Source organism: Oncorhynchus tshawytscha, linkage group LG21 (genome assembly GCF_018296145.1).
Source record: "Oncorhynchus tshawytscha isolate Ot180627B linkage group LG21, Otsh_v2.0, whole genome shotgun sequence".
NCBI classification, from domain to species: domain Eukaryota; kingdom Metazoa; phylum Chordata; class Actinopteri; order Salmoniformes; family Salmonidae; genus Oncorhynchus; species Oncorhynchus tshawytscha.
The window spans coordinates 11,198,305-11,220,841 of NC_056449.1; the positions used below are offsets into that span (position 1 = coordinate 11,198,305).

The window sequence follows — 22,537 nt, forward strand, 5'->3', positions numbered from 1 at the left end:
TCTTTCAGACGGAGTTGAAAAACATAAAGGACTAGGCAAACCAAAACCGTGTGTGGTAGATGGTGACGTTTCACCAAGTAAAATCATCAGAAAATGATAGCTGGTGTTCTGTGGTCAGTCGTGGAAAAAGTACCCAATTGCCATACTTGAGTAAAAGTAGAAATACCTTTTTAATAGAAAGTTACTCAAGTGAAAGTCAGCCAGTAAAATACTACTTGTCTAAAATTATTTGGTTTTATGTATCGAAAGTAATTAAAATTGCTCATATACATTTAAAATTCCTTATTAAGCAAAGCAGGCAGCACCATTTGTTTTGTCTTTAAAGTGTATGGATAGCCAGGGGCACACTCCAGCGCTAAGACATTATTTACAAAAGATGCATTTGTGTTTAGTGAGTCCGCCAGAGTCAGTAGGGATGACCACCTGTTCTTTTGATAAGTGCTTCAATTTGACTGTCTTGCTAAGCATTCAAAATGTAACTTTCGGTTGTCATGGAAAATGTATGGAGTAAAAAGTACATTTTCTTTAGGAATGTAGTGAAGTAAAAGTTGCCAAAAATATAAAAAGTAAAGTACAGATACCCCAAAAACTACATAAGTAGTACTTTCAATTATTTTTTACTTTACACCACTGTAGAATGGCAACCCACAGCTGATGTTTGTATTGGTCTTCAAACTCAGCTGGATACCTTTTACTGTCAATAGCCTTGTATTCTATATACAGTGTATTTAAACTATTCAGATGCCTTCCCTTTTTCCACATGTTTATTACATCCTTATTCTAAAATTAAAAACATTTGTCAATCTATGCCCCATAAGCAAAAACAGGTTTTTTAGAAATGTTTACAAAAATTGTATACTGACAAGATATCCTTATTTGGTAAAAGAACTAGTCCATATTATGGAACAGCTCAAATAAACAGAGAAATAACAGTCCGCCATTACTTTAAGACATGTAGGTCAGACAATCTGGAAAATGTTTGCAGTCACAAAAATCATCAAGGGCTATGATGAAGCTGGCTCTCATGAGGACCACCACTGGAAAGGAAGACCCAGAGTTACCTCTGCTGTAGGGATTAAGTTCATTGGAGTTAACTGCACCTCAGATTGCAGCCCAGAGTTCAAGTAACAGACACATCTCAACATGAACTGTTTAGAGGAGACTGCGTGAATCAGGCCTTCGCGGTTGAATTGCTGCAAAGAAACCACTAAAGGACACAAAATAAGGAGAGACTTGCTTGGGCCAAGAAACACAAGCAATGGACATTAGACCGGTGGAAATCTATACTTAGGTCTGATGAGTCCAAATGAGATTTTTGGTTCCAACCGTCATGTCTTTCTGAGACAGAGTAGGTGAACAGATGATCTCCACATGTGTGGTTCCCACCGTGAAGCATGAAGGAGGTGTGATGGTGTGGGGGTGCTTTGCTGGTGACACTGTCAGTGATTTATTTAGAATTCAATGCACACTTAACCTGGCTACCACAGCATTCTGCAGCGATACACCATCCTGGGAGAGCTTGAGAGGATCTGCAAAGACGAATGGGAGAAACTCACCAAATATAGTTGTGCCAAGCTTGTAGCGTCACACCCAAGAAGACTCGAGGCTGTAATCACTGCCAAAGGTACTTCAACAAAGTACTAGGTAAAGGGTCTGAATGCTTAAGTAAATGTGATATTTCAGATTTTATTTTCCAAAATGTCTAAAAACCTCATTTCACTTTGTCATTATGGCTTATTGTGTGTAGATTGAAGAGAAAAACAAACAATTGAATACATTTTAGAATAAGGCTGTAACGTAACAAAATGTGGAAAAAGTGGTGTGAATACTTTCCGAATGCACTGTACATGTCCTATCCTGGCCTCAAGAACATCTGAAACTACTTGACACATGAATGGTATGGTAATGCACACAATATTGGTAGTAACCCATCCAGTCACATCACATTTACTGTCAAAGTGCCTATTTATGAGGATCATTTTTTATTTTACCAGGTAAATTGACTGAGAAAATATTCTAATTAACAGCAACAACATGGGGAATAGTTACAGGGAGATGAGGGGGGGATGAATGAGCCAATTGGTGCAGACATTCTGTGCAGTCGTATACCCATCATTGCAGATGGAGGAGAAATGCTAAGGACTTGGATCACTGCACACTGTGCTATTTGGTATTCATTTACCTGCTGGGCTCCGTCATCTGTTATTTCCCAGTGTTATGTCCTCTGACAGTATGGCCTGATGGGATTGGAAGGGATCAGGTGAGATCAGGGTTAGAAGCCCCATGTAACTTCCTGTCCACCTATTCCCTCACACTCATCCTATTCTGACTCACCATTGTGTCCAGAGTCATGCTCAAGGGCAGCAGACTTAAGGGCTAACCAGCTGAGGGGTCATTACCACACACACGCACTTACCTATGGTCAGCCTCCGATGCAACTAAATGTTTTCTTTATTATCCATCTCTGTGTTGTCCACTGCCCCTGTGTGTCTGTAATAAACATGAAGTTGTATATTATATGAAGTGTACTAACTTATATTTGGTTGGTTTCCTTACAGGGGGAAGGAAGGAAGCCGAAGACACAACCTCAGCCTGACACCAACGGCAACATTGACCTGGGGAGACTTGGAGAGGGAAAGGTACCACACAAACCCGATTACTTATGCAGGGTGTGGGGGTCTTTCTCCAGTCCCTGTGGTGCTGGTTGGAGGGCTGTGATGGTCTCAAGTCCCTCTCAAAGTACCCAGTTTCACACAGTGACAAATATCCCTGTGAACAGTGTACAAAACTAAGAACACCTGCTATTTCCATGACATACACTGACCAGGTGAAAGCTCTGATCCCTTACTGATGTCACTTGTTGAATCCACTTCAATCAGTGTAGATAAAGGGGAGACAGACTAAATAATTATTTTTAAGCATTGAGACAATTTAAACATGGATTGTGTATGTGTGCCCATTAGAGGGTGAATGGGCAAGACAAAAGATTTAAGTACCTTTGAACAGGGTTTGGTAGTATGTGCCAGGCGCACTGGTTTGTGTCAAGAACTGCAATGCTGCTGGGTTTTTCACGCTCAACAGTTTCCCGTGTGTATCAAGAATTGTCCACCACCCAAAGGATATCCAGCCAATTTGATACAACTGTGGGAAGCATTGGAGTCAACACGGGCCAGCATCCCGTTGGAACGCTTTTGACACCTTGCAGAGTCCATGCCCCGATGAATTGAGGCTGTTTTGAAGGCAAAAAGGGGGTACAACTCAATATTAGGAAGGTGTTCCTAATGTTTTGTACACACACATATAGATATACAGTGGGGCAAAAAAGTATTTAGTCAGCCCCCAATTGTGCAAGTTCTCCACTTAAAAAGATGAGAGGCCTGTAATTTTCATCATAGGTACACTTCAACTATGACAGACAAAATGAGAAAAAAAATCCAGAAAATCACATTGTAGGATTTTTTATTAATTAATTTGCAAATTATGGTGGAAAATAAGTATTTGGTCAATAACAAAAGTTTATCTCAATACTTTGTTATATACCCTTTGTTGGCAATGACAGAGGTCAAACGTTTGCTGTAAGTCTTCACAAGATCCTCCATGCAGATCTCCTCTAGAGCAGTGATGTTTTGGGGCTGTTGCTGGGCAACACAGACTTTCAACTCCCTTCAAAGATTTTCTATGGGGTTGAGATCTGGAGACTGGCTAGGTCAATCCAGGACCTTGAAATGCTTCTTACGAAGCCACTCCTTCGTTGCCCGGGTGGTGTGTTTGGGATCATTGTCATGCTGAAATACCCAGCCACGTTTCATCTTCAATGCCCTTGCTGATGGAAGGAGGTTTTCACTCAAAATCTCACAATACATGGCCCCATTCATTCTTTCCTTTACACGGATCAGTCGTCCTGGTCCCTTTGCAGAAAAACAGCCCCAAAGCATGATGTTTCCACCCCCATGCTTCACAGTAGGTATGGTGTTCTTTGGATGCAACTCAGCATTCTTTGTCCTCCAAACACGACGAGTTGAGTTTTTACCAAAAAGTTCTATTTTGGTTTCATCTGACCATATGACATTCTCCCAATCTTCTTCTGGATCATCCAAATGCTCTCTAGCAAACTTCAGACGGGCCTGGACACGTCTGGCACCTCAGGATTTGAGTCCCTGGCGGCGTAGTGTGTTACTGATGGTAGGCTTTGTTACTTTGGTCCCAGCTCTCTGCAGGTCATTCACTAGGCCCCCCCGTGTGGTTCTGGGATTTTTGCTCACCGTTCTTGTGATCATTTTGACCCCACGGGGTGAGATCTTGCGTGGAGCCCCAGATCGAGGGAGATTATCAGTGGTCTTGTATGTCTTCCATTTCCTAATAATTGCTCCCACAGTTGATTTCTTCAAACCAAGCTGCTTACCTATTGCAGATTCAGTCTTCCCAGCCCGGTGCAGGTCTACAATTTTGTTTCTGGTGTCCTTTGACAGCTCTTTGGTCTTGGCCATAGTGGAGTTTGGAGTGTGACTGTTTGAGGTTGTGGACAGGTGTCTTTTATACAGATAACAAGTTCAAAAAGGAGCCATTAATACAGGTAACGAGTGGAGGACAGAGGAGCCCCTTAAAGAAGAAGTTACAGGTCTGTGAGAGCCAGAAATCTTGCTTGTTTGTAGGTGACCAAATATTTATTTTCCACCATAATTTGCAAATAAATTCATTAAAAATCCTACAATGTGATTTTCTGGATTTTTTCCCCTCATTTTTTCTGTCGTAGTTGAAGTGTACCTATGATGAAAATTACAGGCCTCTCTCATCTTTTTAAGTGGGAGAACTTGCACAATTGGTGGCTGACTAAATACTTTTTTGCCCCACTGTATATATAGTACCTGTCTAAAGTTTGGACACTGTCTACTCAGAATTCCTCTGTCCAGTGTGTGTTCTTTTGTCCATCTTAATCTTTTCTTTTTATTGGCCAGTCTGAGATATGGCTTTTTCTTTGCAACTCTGCCTAGGTCAGCATCTCAGAGTCGCCTCTTCACTGTTGATGTTGAGACTGGTGTTTTGCGGGTACTATTTAATGAAGCTGCCAGTTGAGGACTTGTGAGGCGTCCGTTTCTCAAACTAGACACTCTAATGTACTTGTCTTCTTGCTCAGTTGTGCACCGGGGCCTCCCAAGGGTTTTCTAGTGATCAATTAGCCTTTTAAATGATAAACTTGGATTAGCTAACACAACGTGCCATTGGAACAAAGGAGTGATGGTTGCTGATAATGGGCCTCTGTAAGCCTATGTAGATATTCTATTTTTTTTTTTAAATCTGCCATTTCCAGCTACAACAGTCTACACTGTATTTCTGATCAAGTTGTTATTTTAAATGACAAAGAAAATGTGCTTTTCTTTCAAAAACAAGAACATTTCTAAGTGACCTCAAACTTTTGAACGGTAGTGTATGTAATATGTATATATATATATATATACACACACAGTGCCTTGCGAAAGTATTCGGCCCCCTTGAACTTTGCGACCTTTTGCCACATTTCAGGCTTCAAACATAAAGATATAAAACTGTATTTTTTTGTGAAGAATCAACAACAAGTGGGACACAATCATGAAGTGGAACGACATTTATTGGATATTTCAAACTTTTTAGCAAATCAAAAACTGAAAAATTGGGCGTGCAAAATTATTCAGCCCCTTAAGTTAATACTTTGTAGCACCACCTTTTGCTGCGATTACAGCTGTAAGTCGCTGGGGTATGTCTCTATCAGTTTTGCACATCGAGAGACTGACATTTTTTCCCATTCCTCCTTGCAAAACAACTCGAGCTCAGTGAGGTTGGATGGAGAGCATTTGTGAACAGCAGTTTTCAGTTCTTTCCACAGATTCTCGATTGGATTCAGGTCTGGACTTTGACTTGGCCATTCTGACACCTGGATATGTTTATTTTTGAACCATTCCATTGTAGATTTTGCTTTATGTTTTGGATCATTGTCTTGTTGGAAGACAAATCTCCGTCCCAGTCTCAGGTCTTTTGCAGACTCCATCAGGTTTTCTTCCAGAATGGTCCTGTATTTGGCTCCATCCATCTTCCCATCAATTTTAACCATCTTCCCTGTCCCTGCTGAAGAAAAGCAGGCCCAAACCATGATGCTGCCACCACCATGTTTGACAGTGGGGATGGTGTGTTCAGGGTGATGAGCTGTGTTGCTTTTACGCCAAACATAACATTTTGCATTGTTGCCAAAAAGTTCCATTTTGGTTTCATCTGACCAGAGCACCTTCTTCCACATGTTTATTGTGTCTCCCAGGTGGCTTGTGGCAAACTTTAAACTACACTTTTTATGGATATCTTTAAGAAATGGCTTTCTTCTTGCCACTCTTCCATAAAGGCCAGATTTGTGCAATATACGACTGATTGTTGTCCTATGGACAGAGTCTCCCACCTCAGCTGTAGATCTCTGCAGTTCATCCAGAGTGATCATGGGCCTCTTGGCTGCATCTCTGATCAGTCTTCTCCTTGTATGAGCTGAAAGTTTAGAGGGACGGCCAGGTCTTGGTAGATTTGCAGTGGTCTGATACTCCTTCCATTTCAATATTATCGCTTGCACAGTGCTCCTTGGGATGTTTAAAGCTTGGGAAATCTTTTTGTATCCAAATCCGGCTTTAAAACTTCACAACAGTATCTCGGACCTGCCTGGTGTGTTCCTTGTTCTTCATGATGCTCTCTGCGCTTTTAACGGACCTCTGAGACTATCACAGTGCAGGTGCATTTATACGGAGACTTGATTACACACAGGTGGATTGTATTTATCATCATTAGTCATTTAGGTCAACATTGGATCATTCAGAGATCCTCACTGAACTTCTGGAGAGAGTTTGCTGCACTGAATGTAAAGGGGCTGAATAATTTTGCACGCTCAATTTTTCAGTTTTTGATTTGTTAAAAAGTTTGAAATATCCAATAAATGTCGTTCCACTTCATGATTGTGTCCCACTTGTTGTTGATTCTTCACAAAAAAATACAGTTTTATATCTTTATGTTTGAAGCCTGAAATGTGGCAAAAGGTCGCAAAGTTCAAGGGGGCCGAATACTTTCGCAAGGCACTGTATATATATATATATATATATATATAAAAAAAAAAAAAGGAATTCAGTCGGGTCTCAACCTACAGTTGAGTTAGTAGTAGAATACACAAGGTGCAATTTCAAAATGTGCATTTTCTTATGTCAGTCACTCAATTAGCATGTAAATTCAATATTAGGAAGGTGTTCCTAATGTTTGGCACACTCAGTGTATGCTGTCAAGCTGTTAGTTCTGCTTTCTACAGTACATGGCAGTAGTGTTAATAGCCTGCTGTTGTTGCCTGATAGTCCACAGCACCAACTGCCCAACCAAAGGCTGCAGAAGTGAAGTGGGAAGCTAAAGTCGTGCATGTTTTATTCTCAATAGAGATTTGAGGGGGAGGCCCCAAGACAACGTGGCGCAGAACAATGGAGACTGAGCTCCAACCATATATATATATATAAAATCTGTTAAATTGTCGATGGCCACAACATCATCAGCAGAGCTGGGTCACAGTGGAGAAGATGGCCTGAGACCGTCAGAAGTGGAGAACAATTGTTGCTAGCCTATGCACTAGCCGGAAAGACGGGGGATGAGTGAGAGAGATTTTTCTGAATGTTTGTAGTTTGTGCTTAAGCATTTAGTAAGTACACTGGGCAAATTTGACATCAAGGACATTGTCACAAACAATATTAACAGGGCTGGGAATCTCCAGCGACCTCACGATACCATCACGATCCTTAGGTGCCGATACGATATGTATTGATATTCTCGCGATTCTATACTGCGATTTGATGTTCCAAACATATTGCTCATGATATGTCTGCTGCCGAGAGACATGACAAAACTAGTTTTAAATCAGTCATGGAAGTATATGCTGAAAACATGTTGGCTCACAAAAAATAAGCAAAACAAAAACAATGGTCACATACATTTGACTGTTTCAAAGGGTCAGCCATAGCAGAGCTACTGGATATAATGACCAGATGCTTGTGTCGCCGCCCTAACAACGGGATTCGTTGTCCACAGAGCAGAATGGTGGGCTGTCAAACTCCTGCCTAGTCCTCTCTTTGGATTGGTGGATACATCTTGTTATTTTAATATTTGATGAGGGTTGTTGACGTCAACTGCCTGTAAATCAATGGAGAGTGAGATGTTACGCTACCCTCCTGAATATGCATAGACTGTCTCAAATTACAACATGTTCATCTTAGATATGAAGTGTTGCCGGGATGTCACGTGCATCACATTTATCAGGACAGTCGTAACAACCTAAGGATTGCAACATTTCTATTAGATCAAATAAGAAATTCATTTTTATTTTTGACTAAATTCGACACATTGCCCCCGCATACAATAACTTAATTAATGATCTGCCTAATGTGGACAGATCTTGGGCGGAATAAACCCTCTCGCGGCGCCCCTGGAGCAAATTAGACTTAAGTGTCAAAGTGCCATGCTCAAGAGCACATCATATTTTTCACCTTGTTGGCTCGGGTATTTGAATCAGCGATCTTTCGGTTACTAGCCCAATGCTCTAAGATGGAGAACAAGCTATAGGATGAAAAATACCAGAGTTTTGGCCCAGGGAAAGCAGACCAGCGCTAACTAAAAAAAAATAGTATTTTTACAAATTGATATTTGTAGTCAAAGTATTGCATTAATATCGTCCAAAAATAATTTGAGATATGTAACTGTATCGATCCCCCCCATCACTAAATATGAACATACAGAACTAACCAAAGTATTAAAACACTAAAATAAAGAAGTAAACATGACATGAACAAAAACAAGATGTCAGAATGTAAGTATTTTATTTTGACATGCTCATTGGCATTCTTGTTGCCACAGCACTGAAAATAATAGCAGTTACAGTATTGAAAGGATCCTATTCTCCAATTACTTTAAACCAGTTATACACCTCATATGAAGAAAAACGATCATGAGGGATAACATCTCACTTGACAGAAAACAAGTACTGGTTTAAAAAATAAATAAATAACTACTCTCTGGTGTCAAATCTGCAGAATCAAATTTCAGCACCAGTTCAAGTAAAATAAGCATTCACTTCTCCAGTATCACACTCCCACATGTTGTTTGATCCAGTCGATTCTTCCAGGACTGTCCTGAACTGGGACCCTATTGCACGAAGCCTCGGATAGGTAAACTACATCAGCCTATGAGGTTGATCCCGTGGCTCCCTGAAGCTGACATCACAGAGCAGTGAGAGGTGGTCGGAGGGGTAGTGGTAGGAGGGCAGGCGGTCAGGTCCTATCTGTTCCTCAGTGGGTATGTCCAGCAGGGTGTCCACAGTGAAAGCACCGTGAGAGTACCAGATGTAGTCCAGGGTACTGCAGCTCTCCCCTGAGGGACGGATCTTCCAGGTAGTGTAGGCCGGCTCCGTCTGCCCATCTGCACTCAGCAGCTTATAGGCGGAGTCCAGACCCAGGGGGGAGGAGATAAAACGCCTGTACACGTCCTCTGAGGGCTCAGCGTTAAAGTCCCCACACACTATCAGAGGCACCCCCTCTGTCCCACTCCCTCCCCCAGGTCCCCTACTGACTGGGTCTGACCCAGCCGCCCTCGAGGTGATAGCCTTTAGGCTCTGCAGCAGGTCAGCCCCTTGGGCCCCCCTCAGCCTCTCCCAGCCACTCCGCGCCTTCAGGTGGGTCACAGCCACGCACAGCCTCTGGCCCGTCTCCCGGCAACGCAGCATCTGCACGATGGCCACCTGATTGGTAGGCAGCATCATGGCAGAGAGGCGCAGGTGGGAGGTGTGGAGGAGGCTGAAGCGGGCACGGCGGTAGAAGAGCGCACAGCCATCAGGGCCGTTGTTGATGGCCACTTCCAGACAGGGGGACCAGGGCTTGGGAAGGAATGTGCTGTGGTAGCCCAGGCTGGCCAAGATGGGCTGGAAGGTGTCGTAGTAGTGGTCCACTTCCTGGAGACACAGGATGTCAGGGCGGTAGGTGAGGATCTCTTCCAGGATCAGGTACTTCCTCTCAGCCCAGTTCAGAGCATCCAGAGGACATTGTACAAAGCCATCCTTACCCTCCCCTAGAGCTGAGAGGGGGAGAGAGGACGGTTACCAGACATTAGCAGTAGACATTACTGTATAGAGTTGAACACTTCTCCCAATTTCTGATCGAAAGCCATTGTGAGCACTGAGCAGTATCATGGTCTGAAGTCTTGAGAGCTAGAATCTTGGATATTCATAGAGTGTACAAAACATTAAGAACACCTGCTCTTTCCATGACATACTGACAAGGTGAATACAGGTGAAAGCCCTTATTGACACCACTTGTTACATCCACTTCAAATCAGTGCAGATGAAGGGGAGGAGACAGGTTAAAGAAGGATTTTTAAGTCGAGACAATTGAGACATGGTTTGTGTATGCGTGTCATTCAGAGGGTGAATGGGCAAGACAAAATATTTAAGTGCCTTTGAACGGTGTATGGTAGTAGGTGCCAGGCACACCGGTTTGTGTCAAGAACTGCAACGCTGCTGGGTTTTTCACACTCAACAGTTTTCCATGTGTATCAATAATGGTCCACCACCCAAAGGACATCCAACCAAACTCAATACAACGTGTCAACTGTGGCAGGCATTGGAGCCAACATGGGCCAGCATCCCTGTGAAACGCTTGACACCTTGTGGAGTCCATGCCCCAACAAATTGGGGCTGTTCTAAGGGCAAAATGGGGGGGGGGTGCAACTCAATATTAGGAAGGTGCTCATACAGTACATGTTCTGCTCTGGTGGTCTTCTGTATTCTATAGTACTCTATCATCTATCAGAGATCTACAGTGCCTTGCGAAAGTATTCGGCCCCCTTGAACTTTGCGACCTTTTGCCACATTTCAGGCTTCAAACATAAAGATATAAAACTGTATTTTTTGGTGAAGAATCAACAACAAGTGGGACACAATCATGAAGTGGAACGACATTTATTGGATATTTCAAACTTTTTAACAAATCAAAAACTGAAAAATTGGGCGTGCAAAATTATTCAGCCCCTTTACTTTCAGTGCAGCAAACTCTCTCCAGAAGTTCAGTGAGGATCTCTGAATGATCCAATGTTGACCTAAATGACTAATGATGATGAATACAATCCACCTGTGTGTAATCAAGTCTCCGTATAAATGCACCTGCACTGTGATAGTCTCAGAGGTCCGTTAAAAGCGCAGAGAGCATCATGAAGAACAAGGAACACACCAGGCAGGTCCGAGATACTGTTGTGAAGAAGTTTAAAGCCGGATTTGGATACAAAAAGATTTCCCAAGCTTTGAACATCCCAAGCAGCACTGTGCAAGCGATAATATTGAAATGGAAGGAGTATCAGACCACTGCAAATCTACCAAGACCTGGCCGTCCCTCTAAACTTTCAGCTCATACAAGGAGAAGACTGATCAGAGATGCAGCCAAGAGTTCCATGATCACTCTGGATGAACTGCAGAGATCTACAGCTGAGGTGGGAGACTCTGTCCATAGGACAACAATCAGTCGTATATTGCACAAATCTGGCCTTTATGGAAGAGTGGCAAGAAGAAAGCCATTTCTTAAAGATATCCATAAAAAAGTGTTGTTTAAAGTTTGCCACAAGCCACACCAAACATGTGGAAGAAGGTGCTCTGGTCAGATGAAACCAAAATGGAACTTTTTGGCAACAATGCAAAACGTTATGTTTGGCGTAAAAGCAACACAGCTCATCACCCTGAACACACCATCCCCACTGTCAAACATGGTGGTGGCAGCATCATGGTTTGGGCCTGCTTTTCTTCAGCAGGGACAGGGAAGATGGTTAAAATTGATGGGAAGATGGATGGAGCCAAATACAGGACCATTCTGGAAGAAAACCTGATGGAGTCTGCAAAAGACCTGAGACTGGGACGGAGATTTGTCTTCCAACAAGACAATGATCCAAAACATAAAGCAAAATCTACAATGGAATGGTTCAAAAATAAACATATCCAGGTGTTAGAATGGCCAAGTCAAAGTCCAGACCTGAATCCAATCGAGAATCTGTGGAAAGAACTGAAAACTGCTGTTCACAAATGCTCTCCATCCAACCTCACTGAGCTCGAGCTGTTTTGCAAGGAGGAATGGGAAAAAATGTCAGTCTCTCGATGTGCAACACGGATAGAGACATACCCCAAGTGACTTACAGCTGTAATCGCAGCAAAAGGTGGCGCTACAAAGTATTAACTTAAGGGGGCTGAATAATTTTGCACGCCCAATTTTTCAGTTTTTGATTTGTTAAAAATGTTCGAAATATCCAATAAATGTCGTTCCACTTCATGATTGTGTCCCACTTGTTTTTGATTCTTCACAAAAAAATACAGTTTTATATCTTTATGTTTGAAGCCTGAAATGTGGCAAAAGGTCGCAAAGTTCAAGGGGGCCGAATACTTTCGCAAGGCACTGTATGTACCTTGAGCTAGGATGTTCCATGTCATGACCCGTATAGATGGTGTTTGCTGTTGCTCATTGTTCCTGTATTGATGCTGGCGTTTAGGGTCTACAGGGTAGACCAGGTCCCTGTGTGGCCGGGCCGGCCGGTTCTGGAGGATCTCCTCGCACTCCCTGAGCAGCTGGTCTGGGTCGGCCTGCTCCAGGCCCTCCGGGTCCTGGTCTGAGTCCTGGTGCTCTGGGTCGTAGTCCTGCTGGGCCAGTGGAGCACTGTTCAGGGTCTGGGCCAGGGTACCAAACAGCCTGCTGCTGCTACTGCTGCCCATCAGACACACTGAGGACAAGGAGGCAACATATTAGAGAAATACAAAACACTGCACACATATAGTGTGCGCACATAATCACACGTACACACACAGTAAAACATGAGTCCTGTCATGTTACCCTGCAGTCAGCAGAGACTGTCTCTCTCAGGCTCTCACATGAAAGACCATGTCTGAATCAGACTAAATAAATCATCTGTCACCACTTGTATATGTGGCATGCAATATGCTCTTAGGTGGACGAGTCAACAGCGATACATTATTTTGCTCCGTTTACCAAAACAATGCCCACAGATTAAGGCTAGCACATTCACAGGACGACAGACAGGCAGACACTCCCTCGCGAGTTAGGCTCCGACTCATCCTCTGCGTTCCTTGGAAGCCATTTTGTGAGCGAGAGCAGCTAGAAAAAGAATAGTTAGACAGAGTGGATCTAAAGAGAGATATACATAAATAAGCTTGATAGAACTGTGGTCAAACCGATCATCTCCATCCTTAGACTACGTACGTCACTGTGGTTTAGTGAAATCCTCACCACTGTTTTGTCTAGGTGTCGGAGAACAGCAGCACTACTCTCTAGCTCTATTCCTCTCGCTGTTTTGATGACTCCTTCACTGTCTTTCTCCTCCTTGTACTTCAGTTTCTTCTGATTTTTTTCCCCCCTCAGTCGTTTTTCGGACAATCCGAGTGCTTCCACTTTAGTTCTCTGCTGCTTTCAGTTTGTCGTACTCAGTCTCTCTCCCCCTCTGTTTCTGTGTCAGTGGGACATTCCAGCTAATGACAGCGTAACTGTTTAGACACAGTCTGTGTGAGACTGATGGGAGGACAAGGGAAGGGAGAGAAAGGAAAGGAAGGGGGAGGGGAGGATATGAGGTCATCACCATGGCTTGTCATATGTCAGGTGGAGCTGACAGACTGATGTATCCGGATACTTGGAAAACACACAGGGGAGTGAAAGGTGGACAGTAACACACTTGAGTCCCCCCCCACACACACACACACAGAGGTTTGGAGTGCAGGGGTGCAAGGGTTGGCGAGTTACTCAATACCCAGGACACAGTGTTCTAGTGCAGGATCATGTTTACACACCATAAACTTCTCCAGAGAGAGAGAGAAAAGCAGGGAGGAAGAGCACAGTATTTATTTGCCACCATTTGCTGACCTCTAGCTGCAGTTTTGATTCTGGAGTTATTACTTATTCTCATCTGAAACATTTTTTTTTTAACCTACAGACACCTTTCAGATGTGAACACATATCTTCACATCTTACAACTATTTCTTAGAGCTCTCTTAAATATGGTCCAGAAAATTCTCAGTCGAACACTCAGTTTTTCCGATTGAGTTGAGAGATGATAGACAGTTACTCACAAAAAAACGTAGTCGATGGAGAAGAATCACACACGCCCTCTTTTTAAAATCTTTCTTTTTGACTCACTCTCGACCCAGTGTCCAGGCTGTCTCCATGGAGCTATAGAGCACTCTCTCGCCTCTCCTCTGTTTCTCTCTCCTTCTCCAGGGGTTCTTTCTCCTGAGAGAGATTGGACTCTTCTGAAACTGATGTATTGACGTGAAAGAATGTTCGGGAGCACGCGGATGTGACTGGATTGCTCGGTGTGTGTGAGAGTATAAGAGACTGGACTGTTCTGTGTGTGTGTGTGTGTGTGTGAGTGAGAGAGTTTTCGAGAGATGGGGATTCTGCGAGCTACCGAGCATTCCTGAATAGACCAGTGTCAAACCCAGTCTCCTCTCTCCATCCCCACACTGCTCATTTGGCTGCCACAATGGCTTATTATAACTGTCCCGTGAGGGTCACACACATGGCATACAACCACTCGCATAGAGATATGGCACACAAACACCACAAATGACCAAATTAAATGAGATTAGTGTGGCTTGTCCTTAGTTAATCTGTGTGATAGAGGAGAGACTCAACTGAGTGGAATGTGATTCAATAAGCTGACTCAGTCTGCTGCTCATAGAGCACATACACTGGAATGCTTCAGGGCCCCATTCAGCACGAGTATTTTACATGTACACTATGTAGAATGTACATACGGTATGTGGCATCAGAGAGTAGGTGTTTCCCAAACATAAGGTTAAAAATAGCTGGAAACACCAGTGGAGTGGATATTATGTTTCTGACTCAACTGAGAAAGAACATGATTGTATCTGTGTTTTCAGTTGGCTATACTTACCATCTCCCTAGAGGACAAAAGCTAAAAGAAAGGAGACGAAGGAAACCGTTTCAATAATTGGTATCTAGGCCTACTCAATTATACTGTAAACCTAAAATATGTTGTTCTCCAGAAAAATACTGCATTGACAGCACAGCAGGCCAGGCCTATCTACGGGCCTACATTTAAGCATCAGCGTTGAATGAGACAATCACATGACTGCTCCAGGCAATTATCAAATGAAGGATGGGAGCATGACAGAGGCTAGGTAGCCAGGTAGACTAAAATTAAAACATTTGGGAAGCAGGGGGCCTTGAACTCCTGTCCATGGAGGGAGATGTAAGGGGAACAGCAAAATAGCCTGGCCCCCTCATTTTCAGAGTGTTTCTGAGCGTGTGCGTCTGAGTGTGTGCTTGTTTCAAAGATTGTCACTTGCACAGGATACAGCAGGTGTAAAACAGTACAGTGAAATGCTTACTTGAAAGCTCTTTACCATCAATGGAGTAATAAAACTAATAATATAGGTAAGAAAACACAAGAAATATGAGACAAAAAAACGAACTGTGTGCATTCTTAAAGCTGGACTCCTTAATTGAAATAAAGTGGTCAACCGGCCTGTGTTTCGGTAAACAGCTGAGGGATGAACCTGGAGAAATATTCAAAGTGAGAGCTATGTATGCAAGAACTGACCATCTATGATATCACAATTATAGTTTTGACCATGTTTTGGAGGCAACAGTATTTGTTTACATTTACTTTGTTTACAAACATTGGCGTATAACAATCTTATATTTTGGGTTCTGATAAGGTACGACAGTTGAACTAAGCTCATGAGACATTTAAGTTAAAATCTTCAAGAACCAAAGTCCAAAATGGATATAGCAATTTAGGATTCTAGCTTTAATAAGGAAACCTCTTGAGTCGTAACACAGTTATGCACCACTAATCTCATTAAAACAGGCAGCACTCCAAGGGAGAACCCAAATTAAGCTATTTTGGTTTATACTTTATACCCCCATCATCATTAGATAAGTTTAACCCACTGGTGGAGTCAAACCAATAAAATCATTTAATGGTAAATCCTCGGGAATAGTGGGTTAATTTAGATGAAACCCCCTCATCCACACTCTAGACATTAATATATCAGTGTACTATTAGCTGAGAGGTACAAGGGCTTCTCTCACCATGACCTGATTTTACAGACATGACAGAACCTAAAATAACTCAACCCTTCTGATCTCCTCCTCAGTCACCATGGGTAGGAAAATGTGTGCTGCCAGTTTTAATGAGATTAGTGTTGCATAACTGTAATGAGGTTTGTAATGAACTTTTTGTCTTGTTGGAGCCATTTAGCGGAGTGGTTGAATAGAGATGGCCTAGGAAGCATACCTTTTTTTATACTACAGTAAATGGTTATAGGCTAGACCGGGGGTCTTGAGCGGAGGGTCAGAACATCATAAATCATTTGTACACTGCAAGTTGACTGCAAGTAGCCCAAACAGATATAGTATGACAAAAACAATGATTTCAAACATGCTTACATTGGGAACAGATTTCCTAAATTAAAATCACTGATCTGATTTCCTGGTGATTTTACAGTCTTAAAAATGGTAGGAAGCATGAGTTTGCACTATACACCATATGGAGAATCTACTCTGTGCTCCTAAATTCATATGCTAACTCTGTAGCTAGCTCAAGCGCTTCACGGACTTTGTGGCTGTGTTATCTAATGGGAACTCATTAGCACGGCAGGCTCTTGTGCCTTCTTGCGCTAATTGTGTAGTACCTTGTCTTTTCTCTATTTTGTTTTGTCAACTTTTTGGCATGTTCTCTTTGAAGTAGGCTATGGGAGATCTGTAACCTTTCCCACCTTGGCTTAGTGCTAGTGCGCTTTTGACTGACATCTGGAATCTATCTATTTTGGTTCTCTCTCACTGTATAGCTATTGGATTTCCCTCACCGACTCAGTGCTCGGTTGTCTCCACCAAGTCTGTCCACAAACAATTTTATTTGCTGGTTTTAAGCATTATCTCTTCGTTGACTGTTGCGAGGTGTTATCATCCTTCATCAGCACTGGCCTGTACCCTACCTGCCCTAAGCTCTCTCCTGGCCCCACACACTAAGTCTGAATTTGTCCTGCTAGGTGACCTAAACTGGGACATGCTTAATTAAACTACCTGACCAAGTCCTAAAGCAATGGGACTCCCTAAATCTTTCTCAGATTATTACCAATCCCACAAGGTGACTCCAAACACCCAGAAAATGCTACTCTCCTCGATGTACCTATCATGATTATTTGTGAGGATAACTAGTCTGGTGTTTTCTGTAATGACCTTAGTGATCACTGTTTTACAGCCTGTTTGTGTAATGGCTGCTCAGTGAAACACCCTGCCCTGATTTTTCATAGACACTTGCTAAAGAAACTTTCATAAGCAAGCCTTCCTTCATGACCTGGCCTCTGTAAACTGGTATAGAATCAGCTTGATATCTTCAGTGATATTGTTAACAAACACGCCCCATAAAGACATTTTTAATTAAAAACAGGTTCAGCCCCTGGTTCGACCGTGATCTGGCAGAGTTACTCCACCTCAAGAATTGCATTTGATGAAAGGCTTGGCACATGCATACTCAGGCAGACTGGCTCTCGTTCAGGCAAATGAGAAATAAGTGCACTCAGGCTATCCGGAAGGCAAAAGTTAGTTACTTTAAGGAGCAGTTCTCTCTCTGTGGGTCTAGCACCAAGAAGTTCTGGAAAATGGTTAAAGATCTGGAGAATAAACACTCCTCTTCTCAGCTGCCCATGTCCCTTAAAGTTGATGGTTGTTACTGACAAGAAGGACATGGCTGAGCTCTTTAAAATCACCACTTCATTAAGGCAGGATTCCTATTTGGCTCAGCCATGCCTCCTTGCCCATCCAACATTTCCTCATTTCCCACCCCTTCTAATGCGACAAGCCCTGATGCTCCTCCCTATTTTTCCCCTGCCCTACTACAAAGTTTCTCCCTGTAGGCGGTCACTGAGGAGCTCCTTAAACTTGACCCCAAAAAAACATTGGGGTCAGATGATTTAGACCCTTTCTTCTTTAAGGTTGCTGCCCATATAATCACCAAGGCTGTCTCTCCTCTCTGGGGAGGTTCCCATTGCTTGGAAGGCAGACACCGTTAGTCCTTTATTTAAAGGGGGAGATCAAGCTGATCCTAACAGTTATAGGCATATTTCTATTTTGCCCTGTTTATCAAAAGTGTTGGAAAAACTTGTCAATAATCAACTGACTGGCTTTCTTGATGTCTATAGTATTCTCTCTGGTATGTAATCTGGTTTCCACTCAGGTTATGGATGTTTCACTGCAACCTTAAAAAAGGTCCTCAATGATGTCATCATTTCCCTTGATTCTAAGCAATGTTGTGCTGCTATTTTTATTGACTTGGCCAAAGCTCTTGATACAGTAGACCATTCCATTCTTGTGGGCCGGCTAAAGAATATTGGTGTCTCTGAGGGGTCTTTGGCCTGGCTTTCTAACTACCTCTCTCAGAGAGTGCAGTGTACAAAGTCTGAATATCTGCTGTCTTAGCTACTGTCTGTCACGAGGGTGTACCCTAAGGCTCTATCCTAGGCCCCACGTTCTTCTAAATTTACATCAACAACATAGCTCAGGCAGTAGGAAGCTCTCTCTCATCCATTTATATGCAGATGATACAGTCTTATACTCAACTGGCCTCTCCCCGGATTTTGTGTTAAATGCTCTTCAACAAAGCTTTCTTAGTGTCCAACAAGCTTTCTCTGCCCTTAACCTTGCTTTCAACACCTGCAAAACAAAGGTCATGTGGTTTGGTAAGAAGAAGGCCGTCTCCCCACAAGTGTAATTACTACCTCTGAGGGTTTAGAGCTTGAGGTAGTCACCTCATACAAGTACTTGGGAGTATGGCTAGACAGTACACTGACCTTCTCTCAGCACATATCAAAGCTGCAGGCTAAAGTTAAATCTAGACTTGGTTTCCTCTATCGTAATCGCTCCTCAAACACCCCAGCTGATAAACTAACCCTAATTCAGATGACCATCCTAGATTATGGAGGTAAGGGTACTCTCGAGCAGCAGGTAAGGGTGCTCTCGAGCAGGCTAGATGTTATTTACCCTTCGGCCATCAGATTTGCCACCAATGCTCCTTATTAGATCACATCACCGCACTCTATACTCTTCTGTAAACTGGTCATCTCTGTATACCCATCGCAAGACCCACTGTATGTTGCTCATTTAGAAAACCCTCTTAGGCTTCACTCCCCTTATCTGAGATATCTACTGCAGCCCTCATCCTCCCACATACAACACCTGTTCTGCCAGTCACATTCTGTTGAAGGTCCCCAAAGCATACACATCCCTGGGTCACTCATCTTTTCAGTTTGCTGCTGCTATCGACTGGAACGAGGTGCAACAAACAAACACTATCTCAATCTTTTCATTCAAAGACTCAATCGTGAACACTCTTACTGACAGTTGTGACTGCTTTGCCTGATGTTTTGTTGTCTCTAACTTCTTGCCCTTTTGTGCTGCTGCCATGTTTGTACCCTGTTTTGTGCTGCTGCCATGTTGTGTTGCTATCATGTTGTGTTGCTGCCATGCAATGTTGTCATTTTAGGTCTCTCTTTATGTAGTGTTGTCTCTTGTCGTGATGTGTGTTTTGTCCTTGTAAAAAATAATTTGTTATTAACTGACTCTACACTGTAGAATAATAGTGACGGGATCAAAACTATGAACCCATATGGAATCATGTAGTAACCAAAAAAATGTTAAACAAATCAAAATATATTTTATATTTGAGATTCCTCAAAGTAGCCACCATTTGCCTTGATGACAGCTTTGCACATTCTTGGCCTTCTCTCATATCACCATAACCCTAATTGCTCAATGGTATCTTGAAACATACTAGACAGGTGATACAAAATCAATGAGGCAGAGGCAAACCTGTACGCTAGGAGGAAATAGCCTACCCATACAAAATGTCATTTTATTTCTATGGAATACCCTCGGTGAACAAGCTGTCCAGGACAAGCAGCGTGAGGGAGAAAGGCCACAGGAAAGGAGACGCCGAAGAGGGTTGACCTCTTCGGCGTCTCCTTTCCTGTGGCCTTTCTCCCTTGATTCATTACCGTTCAAAAGATATGACCCAAAATACTAGCGCTACGTTTTTTTTCTGTCTGTTGTGAATTGGCGTGCCGCATTTTACATTTATCCCAGACCATTTTAAAACTAGGCTACTTGCGGATCGGACCGCTAACCATGTTTAGGCTACACCTTGTTCAGCCATGTTACCTCATTAGATAGCTATAGCTAACAACCTGGGGCTATTCAGCAGGATGCAATGTTTTGTAACATTCAGGTTTAAGCTACATAGAACAAACATGCCTCTCTGACATGTTGAATAAGGAATAACTTTGGCTCTACTCATGGTATTTCTATCTGCAACTTTTAATTAAGAATGGTTTGCAACTGGTCGTGGTCCCAGTAACATTACCAGTAGCCTATATGCAAACATTTGGTGGCACATAAAGAAAGAAAAAGGGATAGCTAAAATGTTTTGACTAAATTCCTCTTGCCACTACACTAACTTTATTTTGAGTTAATGTGGAGCCAATGACTCAGACTTGAGCACTGGGACTCGGACTTCAGCCATAGGGACTTGTGACTCAAGCACAGGAGACTCAATTCGGACCAAGGTTTAGTGACGTGACAACATCGCTGTTCATTAGCCCCATTCTACCTTTGGACATCAATAAAATAAATAAAAAGTGCCAAAAATTAAGTCTTGAACTAACTTTGTTTGCCCCATGTCACTTCCATAACAAACTAAAAACAATCCAAAAAACAAACCAGTTCTCCCCCTCCCTCTCTCTCTCACACACACACACACACACACACACACACACACACACACACACAAAATGTGGTAATGATTCAGCCTCTACTACATATTTACCACGTTCTGAATGTCTGAGGATGTAGAAGCGCATGAGACTTCACATAGGCCTAATCGGTTTGAATAATAATTCTGGCCAAACAAGAGAAATACACCCCTCCCAACCGTAGGCTATATCGTTCCGAATGTTATTTAAACATAATCCAATACAATTATATAATTGTCATTTTTTTAAACAGACACGAGAAAGGTCATATAAGATGCCTCCTGAACACTGAAAATGCCTACCTGGTATAGAGCTCGCTGACGCGGGCGATGAGCCGCGTGATTTCACCTGTGGCTTGCCGCCTTCTCCTCCGGTGTGACAGTGCCGTGGAGCCGGGAGGGATAATTTCTTCGGGGATGTCTGTTTCTTAGCTGCCGGCCCCAGGGAGGAGAGACACAACGCTGCCAAGTCTCGGTGAAGGAACGAACACCGACGAGCCGGATACATGTCTCGCGCCGGTTCTGTCACAACTAGTGTTGCCAAATGAACGAGAGAGCGGTGAGAAGCTACTCTAACAGCCTCACTTCAGTCCCAACACTCGATTGTCCTGTCAAATAATAACTATTTGCATAAAAATAGAGATATCATTATACGGACACAAAATGTTGGTCACTGCAGCATTCTTTCACGTTTGTATCAGTAACAAAGTAGCCGGCAAATGTTTCATCATATTTCTGACAGGCTCTTTGAACTAGAGTTTCGAGGGTGGATAACGAAGAAGGAGGATTTCAAAACCCTAAATACAGAGGCTGGAAAATATCTTGTCAATACAAATATATCCTTAGTAATTATTAGTTTAAAGATACCCGTAATCAAACCACATTCCGCATTATATTGAGAGATTTAAAGCAACATCCCCAAAGAATTCCCCTGATTCAAACTGCCAATGGATTGATCTGTACAGTAGAGTTTTCATGACAAACCAGGAAGAGGGCGGGTTTAAGGGTAGAGGGAGGGTGTGGTCTCACCTCTGATCTAATCAGAGGCCAGTGCGCGTATTGGAAAAACAGCATAATGACGCAAATCTCTCCAAACAAAACGCCACCTCCCACGCCCACATGCTTATGCAATGTCCTGTTATGTCAGCAACTGGACGTTTGGACTAGGCTAATAGCTTTCTAAAAACAGATTTATCCACAACATAACCTACACAAGCATTGTAATACAAATAGTGAAATAAACAATATCAAATAAGGTAGGCCTAGTGAGCAAAACAACTGTTTTACAAGGCATACTTAGGGCTTTTGCATTCAGACATTTCCTATCAGTAAAATATCCATTAAAGTTGGGCATGCCACATAATCTATGACATTGGTTACCAGACTTGTGGTCGGTACCCCATGTGCGGTCCCCTGATAATTTAAATGTTGCCTGATTGAGAAAATCTGTAAATTATCAAACAAATGAATAACCGTTTTCCTCTTTAAATGGGTTGACACCTTTTAGTGTCAACTAAGGACCTCTTAGACTATTACAATATGCTTTCATGTCATGATTATCTGTTGGGGCAGCCTGTGGGACCTAAAATGGAGTAAATATGCCCTAACAAAGTGGAATTAATAACTTATTATCTAATGTTGTTATATAACTTACCAGGTGTGTCAGGGGTCTTCAGTAGGCAAAGTTTACTCC

At 42.7% G+C, this 22,537-nt stretch overlaps 1 protein-coding gene across 5 annotated transcripts; it reads right to left on the reverse strand.

Annotated features, from left to right (window-relative positions):
• Positions 1 to 8,838: 8,838 nt before the first annotated feature.
• Positions 8,839 to 21,793, reverse strand: nocta (nocturnin a). Of its 5 annotated transcripts, XM_024382930.2 has the most exons (4): positions 13,308 to 13,739; positions 13,050 to 13,175; positions 12,472 to 12,783; positions 8,839 to 10,104 (listed from the first exon to the last, which is right to left on the reverse strand). In XM_024382930.2, the coding sequence occupies exons 3-4, from the start codon at positions 12,773 to 12,775 to the stop codon at positions 9,209 to 9,211; spliced, it is 1,200 nt and encodes a 399-aa protein (XP_024238698.1). In that variant the 5' UTR covers positions 12,776 to 12,783; positions 13,050 to 13,175; positions 13,308 to 13,739; the 3' UTR covers positions 8,839 to 9,208. The 5 variants fall into 5 exon arrangements, with proteins under 5 accessions (XP_024238698.1, XP_024238694.1, XP_024238699.1 ...); XM_024382926.2 differs by lacking the exons at positions 13,050 to 13,175; positions 13,308 to 13,739 and adding an exon at positions 21,148 to 21,793; XM_024382931.2 differs by lacking the exons at positions 13,050 to 13,175; positions 13,308 to 13,739 and adding an exon at positions 14,141 to 15,305.
• Between the last annotated feature and the right edge of the window lie 744 nt (positions 21,794 to 22,537).